At 34.7% G+C, this 17,693-nt stretch overlaps 1 protein-coding gene across 8 annotated transcripts in view; it reads right to left on the bottom strand.

Moving 5' to 3' along the window:
* Spef2 (sperm flagellar 2) overlaps positions 1 to 17,693 on the bottom strand; it is a 172,462-nt gene that overhangs the window by 82,489 nt on the left and 72,280 nt on the right. For 4 of the 8 annotated variants that reach the window (XM_033759234.1, XM_033759177.1, XM_010605457.2 and 1 more), the window contains exons 15-19: positions 16,725 to 16,981; positions 10,956 to 11,064; positions 9,800 to 9,957; positions 6,563 to 6,733; positions 2,388 to 2,438 (exon numbers count right to left, since the gene is read on the bottom strand). In XM_033759234.1, coding sequence (XP_033615125.1) covers positions 2,388 to 2,438; positions 6,563 to 6,733; positions 9,800 to 9,957; positions 10,956 to 11,064; positions 16,725 to 16,981 — 746 coding nt within the window. Of the gene's footprint in view, positions 1 to 2,387; positions 2,439 to 6,562; positions 6,734 to 9,799; positions 9,958 to 10,955; positions 11,065 to 16,724; positions 16,982 to 17,693 lie in introns of those variants that run through there. The other 4 variants (XM_033759304.1, XM_033759192.1, XM_033759210.1 and 1 more) reach the window with 3 other exon arrangements.

Below are 17,693 nucleotides of genomic sequence, written 5' to 3'. Positions count from 1 at the left end.
CTCGCTGGTTTTTATTGTCCACTGAGCAGTACATAACTGCTCATTAGATTGGTATTTAGGAATTTGTGAAAGCTAGAGGGGTTCTTATAGTACTATTTACTTGGTTCCTAAATCAATTTTAAGACTGTTTTCTACTTATGTTTTCTTTTTGGCAATTTTAGGTGAAAAATTTTAAGTGACAGGCTGTTACATAGATTCATTAAGATTCATATTTAAGACCAAGAACAGTATTTAATTTACTTGAACTATAGTGACAGAATGAAGGCAAAATCCAGGGGAGTTGCGATGTTTAATTTGGTAGTTCATGTGGGGGTGGAGATTGCCTTGTGAAGATCAACTTCCCTGTCTGATAGGTTAACAGGTCTTAAGGAATCACCTCCTTATTTATTTTGGCTCTCAATGCTCCCATCTTCGAAGGAGTAAAATAATCTTGTTTCCTTCACAGCTTATTATGAGAATTTAGTGCGATTATAACTTTAGCTCCTCTTACATAGTGCCTGGCACATAACAGGCTCTCCATAAGAGATACTTTATTATAACTATGAACTGGGTAATAAAAGGAGATTGTGGTTAATTTTGAAATCTGCGTCATGTACCATGATAATAAATTAATCAGCTTTCAGTATGCATAGTAATTTTAAGATGAAACTCAATATATTCTGCATGTTCTTTAAATTTTATTAAAACCTTATAAGTTGTGCAGAACATGGCCCTCTGTTTACAGTCCCAGGTGATAAAAATTTTTAGAAATTAATCCTGGTAAGGTTTATTGTTTCTTCTTTTAGAAGTGGCCCATTTCCTTTTCTCTGGGAATGAGAATGAAGTAACCCTTTGCCTTTTCTTTGTCTTTCCTGTCAGGTTGTTCTCCATTTAATGAGCTATAACAATAATCATTGAGTCTTGAACTGGACATGCTAATCCACTCATATCAGTTCCCTCATATTTGATTTTCAATAGCATTTTTATATATGTGTTTTTATTGTAGTTTGATGTAAGTATTTGAGGAAATTATAAGCAATACAGTAGAAATAACTGAATGTTTCTGATATTCCCATGACTGAAGTAAGGAAATCAACCTTGAGCCTACTGTAATAGTAGTGGAACTTGGCATTTTTCTGAACTTAGTTGATTATGAAAACTTAGCTTCTAGTTAGCATCTCCCAAGGAAAATTATAGAGCTGAAAAGCCTTGTTTTATGAGGGTCTACAATGGGACAATGGCAAATGGGAGAGGATAAGAAATACTTTAAGATCACTCTACGTGCAATTATGAATAGAATCCAGTAGAAGGGTAGAGACTGATATAATGTGTACTGAAGAGTCTGCATGAAGGAAAGGTGCTAACAGCAGAAGATAATGATAAGTTTGAAGAGAGAGATGGTTCCTCAACCCCTAAGAGATGCTTTAAATATAATTGTGTTCTGTATTCTGGCTTGTGAGAAATAGGTAATCAATTTATAGTGTTCACCTTTAATGGTATTAACCTCAAATATTAAGAAATAAAATCATAATTTCCTTTTCCTGAAGGAAATACTTTTATAAATGCCAAAACAGTTAATTAGTTTCTACAGAAACTTAACATAAATCTAACTGATATGGATTAGAACCTTGAATTATTTTCCACAGGCTAAGAATTACTTAGAAACATCCCACTATTTCAAAGAAATATTAAAAAGAAAGAAAGAAAGAAAATGTATAAATGAACCTATGATAAGAAAAAAATTTAACTTAAAATAGAAAACCAAAATGAGAAAAATATGTAGAAGCCAGGTATTGATAATCAGGTCATTGAACAAATTGTGAATCTGAGGTACCAATTTGGTTTAAGCTTCCAGACAGGCAAGATGAAAAGGGAAATGTTACCATTAGATTTTAATTATTACATAATCACCCAGAGGTAGAAACATTTCCCTGTGTCTCATTTTTGAGTGAAGCTTTTCACCCAGGAGTTCATAGAAGGGGATAAACTGCACATACTACTAGAGAAAATATTATACTAGGTCACTATTGGTATAATAAAAATTTTATCTCCACTGCCATGGAGGAAGTGAGGACTTTATACCAAAGTGCTTATTGGTTAAAGCAATCAGTACGTAGCTTAGATTAAAGACATTAATCATAATGTCTATTATGAATGGACATTCCATTAGACATTCTACATCATTCCCTGCAAGCATCACTTTTCTCAGCAGGACTTTTGCTAAGAGCCAGGCTACAGGATGTTTGAGGTTATATTTTGGCAAGGGAATAAGAATTACAAATACCTGAGAGCAGTCAGGGTATACTAGTATACACATGTAGCTATTTTCACCAAGAGAATTATAAAATGTAGGATTATAGGTCACCATATATATCCTTATGTGATAAGGATTTTGAGTTCAATCTCACCTTTCTTTCCTTTTCCTTCATGAAGAGGTTCTTGTTTACCATGTGGGGTTTCTAAACAAAATTAAACACATAAATAACATTTATGACCTACTTCAGCAGCCTCTATCCTATGATTTCTAAGCAATCAAATGTTACTTACAGTTTTATTTGTGCACAGAATAAAATAGCTCAGGTCTCTGTGTGAGATAGAGTTAACCTGAAGACAGAGTATAGGTTCAATCTTCTTAAAGGATATGACAGATAATCCTACTCTATTCTAGCACACTGAGAAGTTTAGTACTGACTTTACATGTGGCCATGGGTTTGATTATAACCTACTTCATGGAACTGTGTAATTTTTAGTTTTTCAAAATATTTTTGAAATATATTATTTTATTTGGATTTATTATAATGGAGTGATTCTTAATAATACAACTAGATCTCTAATAAGAATGATCTCAGTGCCAGGGATTTGGCTCAGTGGTACCACCGCCTGCCTTGCAAGCACAAGGACCTGAGTTTGATCCCTACCCCAAAAAAAAAAAAAAAAAAAAAAAAAAGAATGATTGCGAAACCCTTTGTGTTTTGATATGGTCCATCATTGAACTTGTTGACTTTTGTTCTTCGCACAATTGATTGCCTTATGACATCTACTCATGTGTATTGACCAAAATTTGTAATGCAAATGATAGTTTGGGTATACCTATCTTAGAGCCTCTGTAATCTAGTTAAAATATATGGTGAAAGGGAAAAAAACCAGATGATCCACAGGTGAGAAGATAAACCAAATAATAAATTAACTCCTTGAAAATATTCACTGTATCCTAGCTTTATTTGCCATCCAGTTCAATTAGTGTCCTCCTTCGGTCCTGGTACAGAGTGTTTTTTATTTTCCTTCATTGGAAGGATGACAAGCATGGCAATTTAAATGCCTGTAATAGGGAGATCCCATCTATTTATTTATTCTTGCAATTAAAAATGATAGCTATAAGAATGTATAAATGCATAGTGTATATCACTTATGTTTAAATATCTCAGATTTGACAACAAGATTCCATAGAAAAAAGACAAGTGTCAGGTAGTAAAGGGTTACCTTTGAAAACTTTTAAAAACAAACAAACAAACAAACAAATAAATAAAAATTGAAGGGCTGGGGATTTGGTTCAGTGGTTCCACCAACTGCCTCGAAAGCACAAGGGCCCAAGTTCATTCCCCGGTACAAAAAAAAGAAAGAAAGAAAGAAAACATTTCTAAATGGATTTTTAAACATCCAAATTTAAAAACAAAGAAAGGAAGAAAATAATAAAGGAGAGAAGGGCTGAAGGAAGTATGAAAACTATCCAAGGAGAGGCCATTGTGGGCTCTATTTGACCATACAACAGACCCATGAACTCTATGCTCAAATAAGCTGCTTTAGAAACTTACAGACAACTTACATGCATGACCATTATGTTACCCCAAATATATGAACCAGTTTTTCATTTGCTTTTAAAAAATGAGCTCAAGGGCCAGGGATTTAGCTCAGTGGTTCAGCTGCCTGCCTTGAAAGCCCATGGACTTGAGTTCAATCCCCTGTACCAGAAAAAAAAAAAAGGAAGAAGAGGAAGAGGAGGAGGAGGGGGAGGGGGAGGAGGAAGAGGAAGAAGAAGAAGAAGAAGAAGAAGAAGAAGAAGAAGAAGAAGAAGAAGAAGAAGAAGAAGAAGAAGAAGAAGAAGAAGGAAAAGAAACAGCAGCAGTTTTTTCCTGCCACCTTGAGATCATAATAGTAAGTGAAATACATCAGACACACATGCTTAAACATTGCATTGTTTCTCTTATATGAAAAACCCAGAATATAACAAAGAGAAAATAAAAGATAGATAATAAGAAGTAGGGGGATCTTTTTCAAATGGGAAGGGGTTCAAGAGATGGAGGGAGGTCGAAGAGAGGGAAGGGAAAAAGAATAAAGAATTGCAAATTAAAGGAGAAAGATCTTTTGCAAATGAGAAGGGGGCCCAGAGACAGAAGGAACAGCAAGGGAGGGAGAGGTAGGGGATATAAAAAGAATAAAGATCTATTATGTACATGTACCAACTCCTCATGATAAGCATAATCATATGTACTGCAAATGTGTACTAATAAAAATATTTTTCTTGAAAAAGTAATGGAATTATACTCTCCCGAAAAAGAATTGACCTTTGGTAGTGGATTTCATAATAAATCTTTCAATGGAGCACAACTGCTAAGTTTTAAAACTGAATCCCAAGTGCAATTGAAAAGGTATACCATTCAGTACTTTATAAAATATAGGACTAGATTAGTAGAAAATGCTTGTTAGCACTCAGTGTACTATGCCTCTTTCTCAACCTTATTTGTATATTGATTTTTGTTGTTTTAGGAAATAATTCTTCTTTTTATCTCATCTAAAGCAAATTCTATTGAATGTTTCAGTTGAGCATGCTCAGAAGCCTCAGGCTTTCAGTTCTGAAAGTATTCTCCTTTGAAAATATATTAGTTATATAAAAATTCTAAAAAAAAGTAAAACTGATGAATTTTCCTTCCTAAAATTGCTTAACCAAATTTCTATGTACTACGAGGGCAGTACTCTACTCTCCTGTCTATCAATTTCCTTCCTGCATGTTTTGCTGTTGATGGCAATTAGGCTTCTGAAGACTAACCTTTTCTTCACATTTTATTGTAAAGATCAGGCACAGCCCTGCCCTACACAGAAAAAAGAGACAGGTACAATCACTCTTTGAAGCAATGATAGATTTATTATTTCTCCAATGCACAATATTCCAGAACACAATTTTAAAATAGCAAACAAACTTCAGAAACTTAGACTATGGACTGTTTTAATCAGAAACACTACAGATTAGTTTGAAAAAAATGGCTCAAATACATTTATACTCTGGTTATACTGTATAATTTGAGGCTAATTTAATCACAGTGAAAATTGTCTTCCTTAAATAGCATTTTAAAGATTTGCATTTTTCCTTGAGATCTTTATCTTTTCTTTTTAAATCACTAATTATGTACTAGAGAAAAGATGCATATTTGATTTATGGCTTTGTGTTTCAAAGTCACATCATAAAATTGTTGTTTTAAAGCTTATGTATTTTTCCTTGTCTCAGTATGCTAGAGAAAAATGATATTAGAAATACCATGATATATATATCATATATATGTGACACTAAAGTTGTCAAATTTTTTGCTTAATGTGGATAAACCTAATTGAAAAAAATCAATCTCAAATCCCCATAAAGCAGAAAGAATATGGAATTTAGAAAAAGTTATGACACAGTATCAGAAAAAATTAGGAAGCCTGTATAACTGCATAGTCAGTCAGATTAAGGCTGAAACTAAAACAATATTTATGTCACACAGTGAATTGGTACTGACATCCTACTGAGCTCGTACATTAAACAAATGAGCATCTACTTTTGTCACAGTCATTGTCTACCCTTTAATGCTGGACTTACTGTCCTTTGTTGTTAAGGATCTGAAAAGAATTCAGCATTTTTTCTCTACATATACTCTTTGTGTATATATCCATAAGTATGTAAGTTTATTGAGATAGTAGGTGTTTCTTTCCTTGTATAATTGCATGGTCCTTAATATTCACAGTCACAAATAAATTTTAGTTTCTAATGAATGCTGTTTATTGGCTCCCTTATTTTTGAAGTCCATTGAAGTCACCCTTTCCATATATGTAAACCTAACATTCGGACAGCTGTCCTTTTGACCTTCCTTAAATTCTTGTTATTCTAAAACTTTCCTTTTTCCATCTCTGGTTTTGTTTTTATCAGCTGAATATGATGACTCCATGTTCCCTTTTAAACATTGAAAAACCAGTACTTTTAAACAACTATTTTCTAAGTTTTTAAGAGTGCTTTCCCAGCTGGCCTTGGTGGCACAAATATGTAATCTCTCAACTTCAGAGGCTGAGACAGGAGAATCACAAGTCTGAGGTCAACCTGGATGATTTAGATGACTTGTTCTTGAAATAAAAAGGGCTGGGGATGTAGCTCAGTGGTAGTGTTCCTGGTTCAATTTCCAATATAATTAATCCCTATTTGAGTATGGATTTTTGGTTTTTTATGATTGAAGTAGTTAATCTGAATCTAGATAAATGGACTGGCACTATAATTTATATTTCTTTTCTAAGTGAAAATAAGAAACAGGCAAACAGGATTATAAATCACTCTGTCAATCACCTGATTGTGGTTTTCCTTTGGCAGGAGGAGTTTTTGAAGGCTCCTGCTTGTGCTGAGCCTGCATTTCCTTCTCTTTTTCGGTCTCAGGAGGAGGAGGTGGTAGAGGTGGAGACTCAGTGAGGGAAGCTGCTGCTTTCTTCTCAGCTTCCTTTTCTTCTAATTTTTTTTCAACTTCAAAAAAATAAGAATGATTTTTCATTAAGGGTTCGGAACGTCTACTACTTCACTTGAACCAAAGAAATTAAAATTAATGTAAAATTACATTTGCTGATTAAGATTAACTCATGCTTTAACATTCTCCCTTAATCAACCATTCTGTAAAGATGAGATTTTTTAGCCTTCTCTGCCGGGCCATGTGGTTTCTCTTGGTGGAGGCTGTGGTGGTGGCAGTGGGGTATTGTTGGCGGTGAGGGGTGATGGGAAGACAGCCAGGGAGCAATGAGCTGTGTGTGTGTGTGTATGTGTGTGTGCGCGCACATGCATGTGTGTAGTGGGTAAAAGTTAATAAGTGGGTGCCAAATGAAAAGTAGCCAAAGGAATGAGAAAGCAAAGGGTTATGTAAAAGAAATATTGGAAAGGCAAGATTTACACAAAGAGCATACAGAAAAGCTTAAAAACATCGGAGAGGTAGGGTGGGGAGGAAATGGAAGGAGAAAGAATGTGCAGCACTCAATTAAATTCCTTGGCAACTGAGTTATTCACATCATACAACAATTTTTTGGGGGGTGGGGACAGGATCTCACTATGTTGCTGAGGCTGCTCTTGAACCCCTGGGATCAAGTTATGCTCCCACCGCAGCCTCCCCCACAACTGGGATAGTAGGTGTGCGCCATCACACCTAGTCATACAATTGTTCATTGCACCTGAACTGTACCTGGAAGCAAAGGAAGGGCTGTTAACAATAAAGTAAAGCTACTGCTAGTGTTAATACAACACTAGGCACCGTCCTGGATGCTGAGATGTAACAGTAAGCCAAAACAGAGAAAAGTCAACGCCCTTGTGAGGCTTACACTCTAGTAGCAAAAGGCTGATCATATACATAATAAATAGCTTCATTTATACAAAAGATTGGAATGTGATATCCACTATGGAGAAAAGAAATAGAGTAGAGTAGGGGGATCAGGAGTGCTGCAGGGCGGTGCTATAAGTTTTACGAAGAGCGCTAAACTGGATGAGGCCATGGTAACATCTGAACAAAGACTTGGAGAAAGCCAGGGTGTGGGCCTTGTGGGTAGGTGAAGGAAGAGTGTCCCGGGGGCAGAGGGGACAGGCAATCCTGATGTCTTGATGCTGACGTGTGGCTGGCTAGTGACTTTCTAGGCTCCTGTCATTGCAATGCCCCTCTGCCAGTCACATATCCTTCCTGGTGTACCTCCTTGACTGTCTCTGGCTCTGGGACCCTCCTTGCTGTAGATGCCAGGCAGACTGGTCACTGTTATTATCTCTCTTTACATTAACTCTCTAGGCCCAGAGATTATTCTTTTCAATTCATCAAGCAAGGAAGCTTCCTTCTATTAGCTTTTCTTTCATAGTGGAAATTAAATATATTTTTTTTCTGATTGTAAGAGTGAAACAATTATTCATTTTTTTTAAAAAAAATCTACAAATTTAGACAAATACGTAGAAAGGATAATTACTTATGAAGACTCTGTCTTTTTCTTTTCTAATCATCAAATATTGTACGGACTGTACTACTTCTCTCTGCATATAAATTTAATATACACAAATTCTTTTTAAAAATAAAATTGAGACTATTTTCTGTATAACCTGCTTTTTCTTACTGATCAGTATATTATGGTCACTTTTCATGTAAAATATATATGGAAGTACTACACATTTTTATTTTTAACCTAAATACTGGGCCAGGTAAATATCTCTTAATAATAAACCAGTTATTATGAAAAAGTTATTAATTATCCGGAATGGAAACCCGACATAGTGACAGTTGATCCTGTTCATGTAGTCAGTAGATGTAAAATCTTTCAAAAATGTTGAAGTTGAGTCTGACAATTGGCAAAAACAATCTGATTTTACCTGCAGTTTTAAGCCTTTACAGCTTAAAATCTCTTTGCTTTTGGTTCCAACCAAGACTCTAAGAATACTGCGACAGGTCCCTCCTTCTTCTCAGGCAAGTTTCCACCCCACGACAAGCCTCTCAGAATAATGTATAAATTGGTTTGGTTTTGTCTGAAAGGCTCACACTAGTGTCTTTCTTAAGCAGATGTGTGGATGCAGGGGCCTGCTTTCTGAGTGTGAGCTTCTGCATCCTGTGGTGCGGTGGCTTAGGAGTATGTGTGATCAATTTACGGACATATAATGGTAGTTAGATCATAAATTTGGTAATGAGAGGCAGCATCTAACAAGGAAACTTTAAAATTCTTCAGATCATACTAACTTTGACCATTTTTTAAATTAGACCAGAAACTGCAGTTACCAGAATAAGTAGGGGCAACTGATAAAACAAGGAAAATTTTTATCTGAAATTATTTTTAAAGGTAAAATCCTAATGCAAGTCTGGTATTAGACTGAGTTTAGAATTATTTCTTCAATAATAAGTTTCAATATTATGAACAGTTAATGAGCAATTATTATTGGTTGAATTAACAAAGAAAGAAGCCCCGATGGTTTAATATGAAGAGTTATGTTGCAGAATTAGGCTAATAAAGACATGAATAATAATTAGTAAATTTTAACAAAGATAAATTTGGAGAAAATTAAATTCTCTAATTTTTCCATCCCCAGGGGGGAATTTACATACTATTTCCTTATAAAGTTGAAGTTAAATTTAAATCTTTATTCTTCTCTATAACATCCTTAATTTTAATATAAAGATATTAATTGACAAATAGAGATTTTACATACTCAGTATATACAGCGTTTTGTTTTTAACTTTATTTCCTTTTTTAAATGAAAGTAGTATGATAATGCCTATTTTACTTTTTATATTTTTAGCTACTTTCTGAAAAATTTAAAGTTGATTTATAATAGGAAAATGAATAAAGTTCTCTTCAGTGCTTTCAGTGTGATAACCACTTTTTACAAAATTAATTTAAAAGGGAGAGAAAAATCTGTTATTCATAAATGTGCAGCAGAAAGCTACAGTAAAAGGCAAAACACATCAGCAGTGTAAATCCAAATACAGGAGAGAGCTCTGCAGTCACACTTTCTTTTCCTTCTAAAGTCAGTAGAAGCATGTATTTTAGTAATAAAAGCTTAATTTATAATAAGTATAATTACCTTTATTCCTTTTCTTCACTATCTCAGTTGCAAAAATTTCTTTTAGTTTCTGGCATAAAGGCTCTTTATCTATTTCAGCACTGATTTTTATCAAAATATTTTCTGGTTCTGAAAACCACTGTTCCAACAAAGGCCAATTGTCCAAGAAGCCTATAATTCTGTAAAATCAAAATATTATGTGACTTTCTCATACTGATTTGAAATATTTGCGTGAATATATATTAGGCATGATTTACTTGACACACATGGTGAAAAAGAAAAGCTGCCAATTTAGATGAACCCGATGAAACAACTTTTAGAAACCTACAGGCAATGGAATATTATTCAATTTAGATTAAAGAAAAATTATTTAATGTTACCAAAACATACTTTTTGAGATGAAAAAGAGAATGAAAGAAGATTTGAAAATACTACCAATCTAAGAAACCTTTAGGGTACACCCAGTTGTCCATTTGAAGATCTAAGGACGTCATCTGCACTAATGGTAGAGAATCTCTCAGCACTTTTCTAATGCCACTTAAAGTCTGATCCACTCAGGTCATGTACTTTTTTCTTGGACGTAGAAATTGAAAAGGCTTTTGAATAAGTGCAGTTGGCTCAGACTTACTTGCTTTACTCAAAGTATTCCTGTAATGATTCTTGAATGATTCTCAAACGTTTTTGCTCTTTCTAGAGAGTACACAGATTTAATATAACTCGTTACTCTCCAAAGCTTACTTCCTATTTTTATACTTCTCATAAAATTGTCTAATCTTTTTAAATTTCCTTTCCAAAAGAAAAAAAATTTCACAAAACTGAAAGAATGCAACATAACTTCACATTAACAAAGGTAGTAATGTTAGAAAAATCTGTTTTGAAGTTCTAAGATATTCACTGGAATTTCCTAAATGAGCAGAACTCCATACAATTAACTCATAAATTCATGGGACCATAAAAGAAAGTATCTGGTCAAATTCTTCTGTCCTAGAATATAATTACTTGTGCTTTGAATATGAAAGCTACCACCTAAATGTTTCACTCAACACTAAAATGACTTAGTTTTGCTTCATGTGTAGAAATATAAGGAAGAAATTATGGCTCAGATGATTCCAACATGATCGTCCATAAGTTCAAAAGGCAAAGAACAAGATGCAAGACATTTTTTTTAAAGACTAACCTATTTTGTATGTGATCTCTCAAGTTCTGGTAACCATGCTTATCTTGGTTTTCAGCAGCAGCATGTTGAGCACTATCCTTATGAGCTGTTTCATGTGAAAATTCTTCAGCTATGATATGAACATTAATGAATTTTAAAGAGCAATCAAAGTTTTTTACTGCTAAAATATAGTAATGCAAGATACCAGATAAATATGATCTTGTATTTCTTTGATCCATTATTACTTAAAAGTGTTTAATAAAATGTGGAAAGAATACAATTTTAGAATGAGTTTACATTTTTCCTGGAAATTGAAAAAATAAAGGTAAAACACACTAAAGATGAGCTTCAGTTTTAACATAGAAGATTTAGGATTGACTATGGATACAGTAATTAAAAGAGGTCCTAAACTAAATCACAGGAATGTAGGTGAATGCAGGGAAGAAAGTTAGAGGATTATTTTAACTGTTATCTTCAACCTAAACTAACAAAGAAAGACAGAAAAAACTGATCCATAGTCCTTTACAGTATATAGAAGATTAGACACCAAAGCTATACAACATTCTGCTTTTGAAACCAATAAACCAACCAACCAAGCAAACAGCAGCGAATACATCTCTTTATGGACTTCACTTGTTTGGTGTTGCCCTGTCCCTCTTATCTACAGTCAACATAGGCTCAGTGTAAATGATTTATGTTTCCTCTCCCAAAATTTTCATTATATAGTCCTCTTCTCCTTACATCTAGGGGATATTTTTCTGACTACTGTCTCACCATGCTACTGGTAGCATAGGTAATTTGTTCTTTTATTTTTTGGCTAACTTCTGTAACAGATTAATAATCATTTTATTTCAGAGATATCTTTGCCTTAAATGTTTAACACTATGAACAAGTGAAGATGAAAACAGACATCATTATGCATAAAAATTTGTAGAGTAAAAACATACTGTGAAGTAAAAGTAAAGAATGCAATAACAAATAGGAAGAAAAGGGCTAAAGGTGTAGGGAAAGTGGGAAGGGTAGGGGAAAGGGAATAAGAGAAAAGAAAAAAATATGAGAAAATGAAAAAATGGAAATAAAGTGGTTGTAAATGGGAAGGTGAGGAGGGGGTGAAGGGAGGGCAGGGACAAGGGGGAAAAATGAGAACCAAGGCCTGTCATGTAAAGGTACAAGATCCCAATAATGAATGTAACTGTACTGTACACATAAAATGTACCAATAAATTCAATGAGGAAAAAAAAAGAATGAAATAACAAGGTGCCCATACAGTCAGATAGGCATAAAATTATTTGTAGATAATACAATATCATACAATTTATGTCTTTCTAGACTTTCAATTTCCTCGTTAAAAAAGCATGAGGAATAAAGCACAAGATATCAAAAATAAAAACAAGCTCAAGATCTTTAACTGAGTCCTATTCTAGATTAGTGATATAAAATGTGGAACTTGAATAAGTGGAAAAATGATAATGAGGAAAGAAAGCAACAAGCCAGCATAAAAGGAATTAGAATTACTTAAAAGAAGAGAATATTCAAACTGAATTAATGGCATTCATGAAAATATATGACCTTCCCTGGTCATTGTAACCAGGTGTTCCCCAGCTATGTTTGAGATTGAATAAGATGAAATAGATTTAGAATGCAGAATAATTCTTTTGGTTATTAATAAAACCCACTACATCCAAAGCCAGGAAAGAAATCCTTGACCTAGATTAAAGGGAATTAGTATTAGTTAAAGCAAAAGAGCATTGGAGAGTGAATTAATAGTGTTCAAGAAAATAAAGTGCCTCACAGTGTAATCAGGACGAGTGATGGAAGAAAATTGTGGTAGCTCTTCTTGGAAGATGCTATCATGTACCATCTCAAGGTCACTACCTTAAATTTGCCAAATTTAAAATTGGATAAAAATGGATTAAATTCCTCTCTCCCACAAGATAGCTGCCAGTTCCTTTCCCTTCTATTTGCTTCCCTCCCTCACTTCCTCACTTCCATGACCACTGTGTTTTGTGATGGTCCTGAATGCTTGCAGTCCTAAAGAGTCACATGCTACCTATTAATTCTGAACCTTTTAATATTCTATAGCTGATGAATTTTTTATAACAGCATTGAGTTCTTCATTTTCTACATCTTTTGCCTCAAGCTTGCTAGTGTTATCTTGTTCTTATTTTCTAGCAAACTTCAGTTTCAGGGTTAAACATTGCAACTTGTCTCTTCATCTTCCCTGTCCTCCTGCTGCTACTCTCCCCTTATAATATATTCATCTCTTCCCAAGATTTACACTGTGGTAGTCATCTATGAAGAAAAATATACAATCTTGTATCTCACTAATTCTCTAGCTCAAACTCACCTGAGCTCTTTCACATACATGTCACTTTTCTAGAATAAGCAGAGAATAAATGGGGGAAAACCACTCTATTTTAAAACCTTTCTTTTCAGAGAAGGGAGGGCAGGGGAAAAGGGAAAAAATGAGAACCAAGACCTGTCATGTAAAGGTACAAGAGTCCAATGATGAATGTAATTGTACTGGATACCTAAAAAGTACCAATAAACTCCATGAGAAAAAACAAAAACTTCTTGCTCATTATTTGCACTCACACTTTCCACATCATCAACCATGCACCCTCAAGCTTCTGCATTTCACTCTCTCTCCCCTCACTCCAGGGAAACAGCTCTCACTGCAGTCACTCAAAAGAAAAATAAACCCATGGACTTGTTTCTGTCCTTATCTGACATGATTTCTCTATCAAATGTATTGTGTACCCAGAATTTGGGTATTTTGATACAGTTCTTAGAAACATTTACACATATTATGTTATTTTATGTTCACAGAAAAACTTGTGATGTAGGATTACAGTTCTATAACTTGCCCCAAATTTCAGTTTATAAGGTAGTGAAGAGGTTTGATTCCAGCTGATATGACTCCAAACTTTGGACTTCTTTTTTGTTTTTTATATTCTTAATTCAAATATATCTGTTCAAAAAAAGAGTGTATACCTGAATACACATCTTGATGAATTCATAAACTGAAGAGTCAGCAAGAAGTTAAAAAACCATTAGGAAGCTCAGAAGCTACCCTGTGTCCCTTTTCTGTTGTCACTAATCATAAACAGTAAGCATCCAGAGCCCAAATGCACAACTTTTCAGTACATCTCTCCACATTACGCTCACTGGCGTTGCTTCTCAGGCTGAGCCAAGACTAGAGGCACTGGACAATCAGCTTAGGAAGCCACCTATTCTGACAGCCATTCTCCTACAGTGGCTGTCTTTCTCCTTGGTCTTTCTGGTCTTCTGCCTGTTGGTGTTGATTCTGAACCATTCCTCTCCGTCCAGTCCTAGCTGCACTGATGCTCAGCCTTTGCATCCCACCTGGATGTGTTCCCCTCGTTTCTTTGGCTTCTCCCAAGCACTGCAGGACAGTAGACTGTACCTAACTCTAGACACTGAGTTCCAACACAGTGTGTACCAGGGTCCTAAAGGTCTGGGAGTGATAAAGAACAACACCTTTAAAAGTCTGCCCAATATTTGTTTATGAGACACTGCTCTCCATGGCCTTCCCCCTATATATCTGCTGCTTCTAAACACACTTCCTTTGCTTCTCCACTAAATTCTGATGTCCTTAGGTGTCATTATGGGTCATTTATTCATGCATAATTCCTAGATGATTCTCTTCACCTTAAAATCCTTAACTTTAGTATGCACTTCTCCTGATATCTGGAAGCACTGATAAAACGGTTTTCTGAAAACCTTGGCTAAATCTTCTGAAGCATTTGTAGGGTCATCATAAGCTTTCAGTAACCCTCTTGGTTAAATATCTGTGTGTTCACTTTAAAGTACTTTGCCATATCCACTTTCAAGTCAGACTGACTTGTTCTCCCACTGGGTGGCCACAGATTGGCAGTACTATTGGCCAATTCTCACTACTCCCTGAACAGGAATGGGAAATTAGATGAATAAGCAGAATCATCAATATGGCTCTTACTCCTTTTTACAGAAAAAGTAACTGCTCTTTATTCTTAATATGATGGACAACATCTAGCTTCAACTTTGAGGCTTAGCAGTTTAAGTAATATCTAATGATTCTAATATTCTATTTAAGCAAACAATGAAATAAAGATTTCAAATTATGCAAACTCAAAATGGGGATGGTGTATCTTTGGATAAGTCAAGTGCTCATGTTTAAATATCAATCTATAAATAAAAATCATTGGATTAATGATCCCTTAGGTCTCTTCTAGCTCTGAAAATTGTATTTGTAGTAAAAGCTGTGAAGTAAGAATGGTATCACAGGATAAACTCTCAAGGAAATGTAAAATGAGCACGTGTCAAAGACGTAATTTAACACCTCAATGAGAGAACTGGTAACATGTTACAACAAATTTAAATGAGAATTTGAATAGTAGGCACATTTACAGGTAACCAGGAATTCTAAAATTAATATTAATAGATGAAAAACTGGTTATTACTCATAGATTACTATAATGTTTTAAATAATGTTTTTTACAGTGTGGAAATTAATTATATCAATTGAACAAAAATTTTGTGTTTCTATGGACAAGAATTATTTTGATTATTATCAATTTCCTATAATTTATGAAGTTATAGAACAGACAAGCCCAACTCAATGAAAGGCACAGGCCCCAAAAGAATCAGATACCTCCAGGTGTCTAGTAGAAAATACCTAGTTTTCTACTGAAATAATATCCAGTGATCTTCTGTTCATTTCAAAGTCTTCCACAACTTTTCCTGATGTATTCAAAGTATACTTTTTATCATATGTGAGATATACTACTTAGTGTTCAACTCTTAATCTCATGTAATACCCATCAACAAATGATAATGGTATAATTGACAATGTGAAATAGGAAGAAAAGGGCTAAAGGTATAGGGGAAGTGGGAAGGGTAGGGGAAAGGAAATAAGGGAAAAGAAAAAAATGAGAAAATGAAAAAATGGAGATAAAGTTCTTGTAAATAGGGAAGGGAGGAGGGGGTGAAGGGAGGGCAGGGGCAAGAGTAAAAAATGGGAACCAAGTCCTGTCATGTAAAGGTACAACATCCCAATGATGAATAAATATAACTGTACTTTATACCTAAAATGTACCAATAAACTCAATGAAAACCCCCCCAAAAACAATTAAATGAGCTGTTCTACCATATATATTATGAAACTGAGACTTAAACAATGAAGTACAAAACAACTGTGGTCCCAGTTACCTGGCAGGTTGAGGAAGGAGGATCACTTGAGCCCGAGTTTGAGTCTAATTGGGGGCAGCAAGGTAAGAACAAGGTATCTAAAACATTCCCAAGCTCAGATATAACCATAAGTAGAAAAGCTAAGGTTCAAGAATATGTATTTTATCTATAAATATTCCATTTGCAAGGTAATGCAACATTTTCATTTCAAAGAGAGAAAAGTTAAATAAACCATAAATTTTGGCAAAAATATTCAGGTAACGATATGAGGATTTCAGTCAACTGCTATCTACTTCTAACACATTACCCATTCCAAAGAAGGATGTTACTAAACCCCTGCATTCAGCATAGGTGTAGTTTATGACCATCACTAGGGTGACTCACCAAGAAACACCACAAAGCCACAAAGAGCTATTTTGTCAAGTTTCAAAGGGGACCTCTATTAGGGGGAGCCATGTCTGAAGCAACAGGCCAATGCGCTCAGCCAGGTGATTCTTTGAAAGGCTGAAATGGATTCTTCATTACAACTGCAAATGGAAATATTCACTGATTCAGACAAAGAAAAAATAAAGAGATTTGATGTAAAAAAAAAGAGCTTACCTATGATGTCATTCATGCGACTCAGCAAGAAAGTATCTGAAATGTCTAGTAACATGACGAAGTCAAGTGCAGAAGAGGAAAGAGGTACTTCTTTTGAAGCTGTAGGATCCACAGCCAGTGTGGATATTTGTGTGTTTTTTGCTTCCATTTCTATGAGGTTTCTATTGGAGCCAGTGAGAGCTTCTTCCAGAAGCTGTGCTTGGTTCAATGTCATTGGAAAACCATCAAGGATCCAGCCTTGATTGACAGGTACCTCACTATCGTGAGACAATGCAATCCATTAGCATTTTGTTAGACAAAAGATTTTTTACCAACAATAATACAATAAATATTGCTTTTATCTTTCTTTCAATTCAATAATACCCTCCCCCTGCATGAATTTCATTACTATCAATGATCAGGTTTACAAATGTGCTATACTCACTCCCTTGCTTAAAATCTTTCTGTAGTCTTCTGCATTTCAAATCTATTCCAGAGGCCTTAACATGGCATTGAAAGTTAACTAGCTGCAATTTATTTCTTCATAACTTCCTATCTCTCACTGATTTAAATGCTTACTTCAAAGAAACTGATCTTTTTTCTGTTGTGTAAGCAAGAACTGCATGTTTGTGTTCATAGGCTCTTCTCTCTTTGGGCCTCAGCTTCCTTATCTATATTATGGGGTAACATAACATACTGTGAGGGTGAAATGAAATTATATTTTCAATAAACATACCACAGACTTAGTGTACATTAGATATTTATATTGGCTACCTGGGAAGCTCTTTCTCCTTAGTCACTCCTGTGTGGAGTTATAATAGCCTGAACTCCTCTGACTCTCATTCCTGTCACCACACAACTGATACATTCTCAACTTACAAACATTCTAGTGAGACTTTTAAAACAATTCAGTTAGTTTTTTTTTATCTCAATTAGGTTATGCCAAAGGATATAAGTTGTTTCTTGGATTTTTCCACTTGGCACAATGTA

This window comes from Fukomys damarensis, unplaced genomic scaffold (assembly GCF_012274545.1).
Source record: "Fukomys damarensis isolate Sample0158 unplaced genomic scaffold, DMR_v1.0_HiC HiC_scaffold_1, whole genome shotgun sequence".
Lineage (NCBI taxonomy): Eukaryota > Metazoa > Chordata > Mammalia > Rodentia > Bathyergidae > Fukomys > Fukomys damarensis.
Note: the sequence above shows the minus strand (reverse complement) of the source record. Positions and strands in the feature narration are given on the sequence as shown.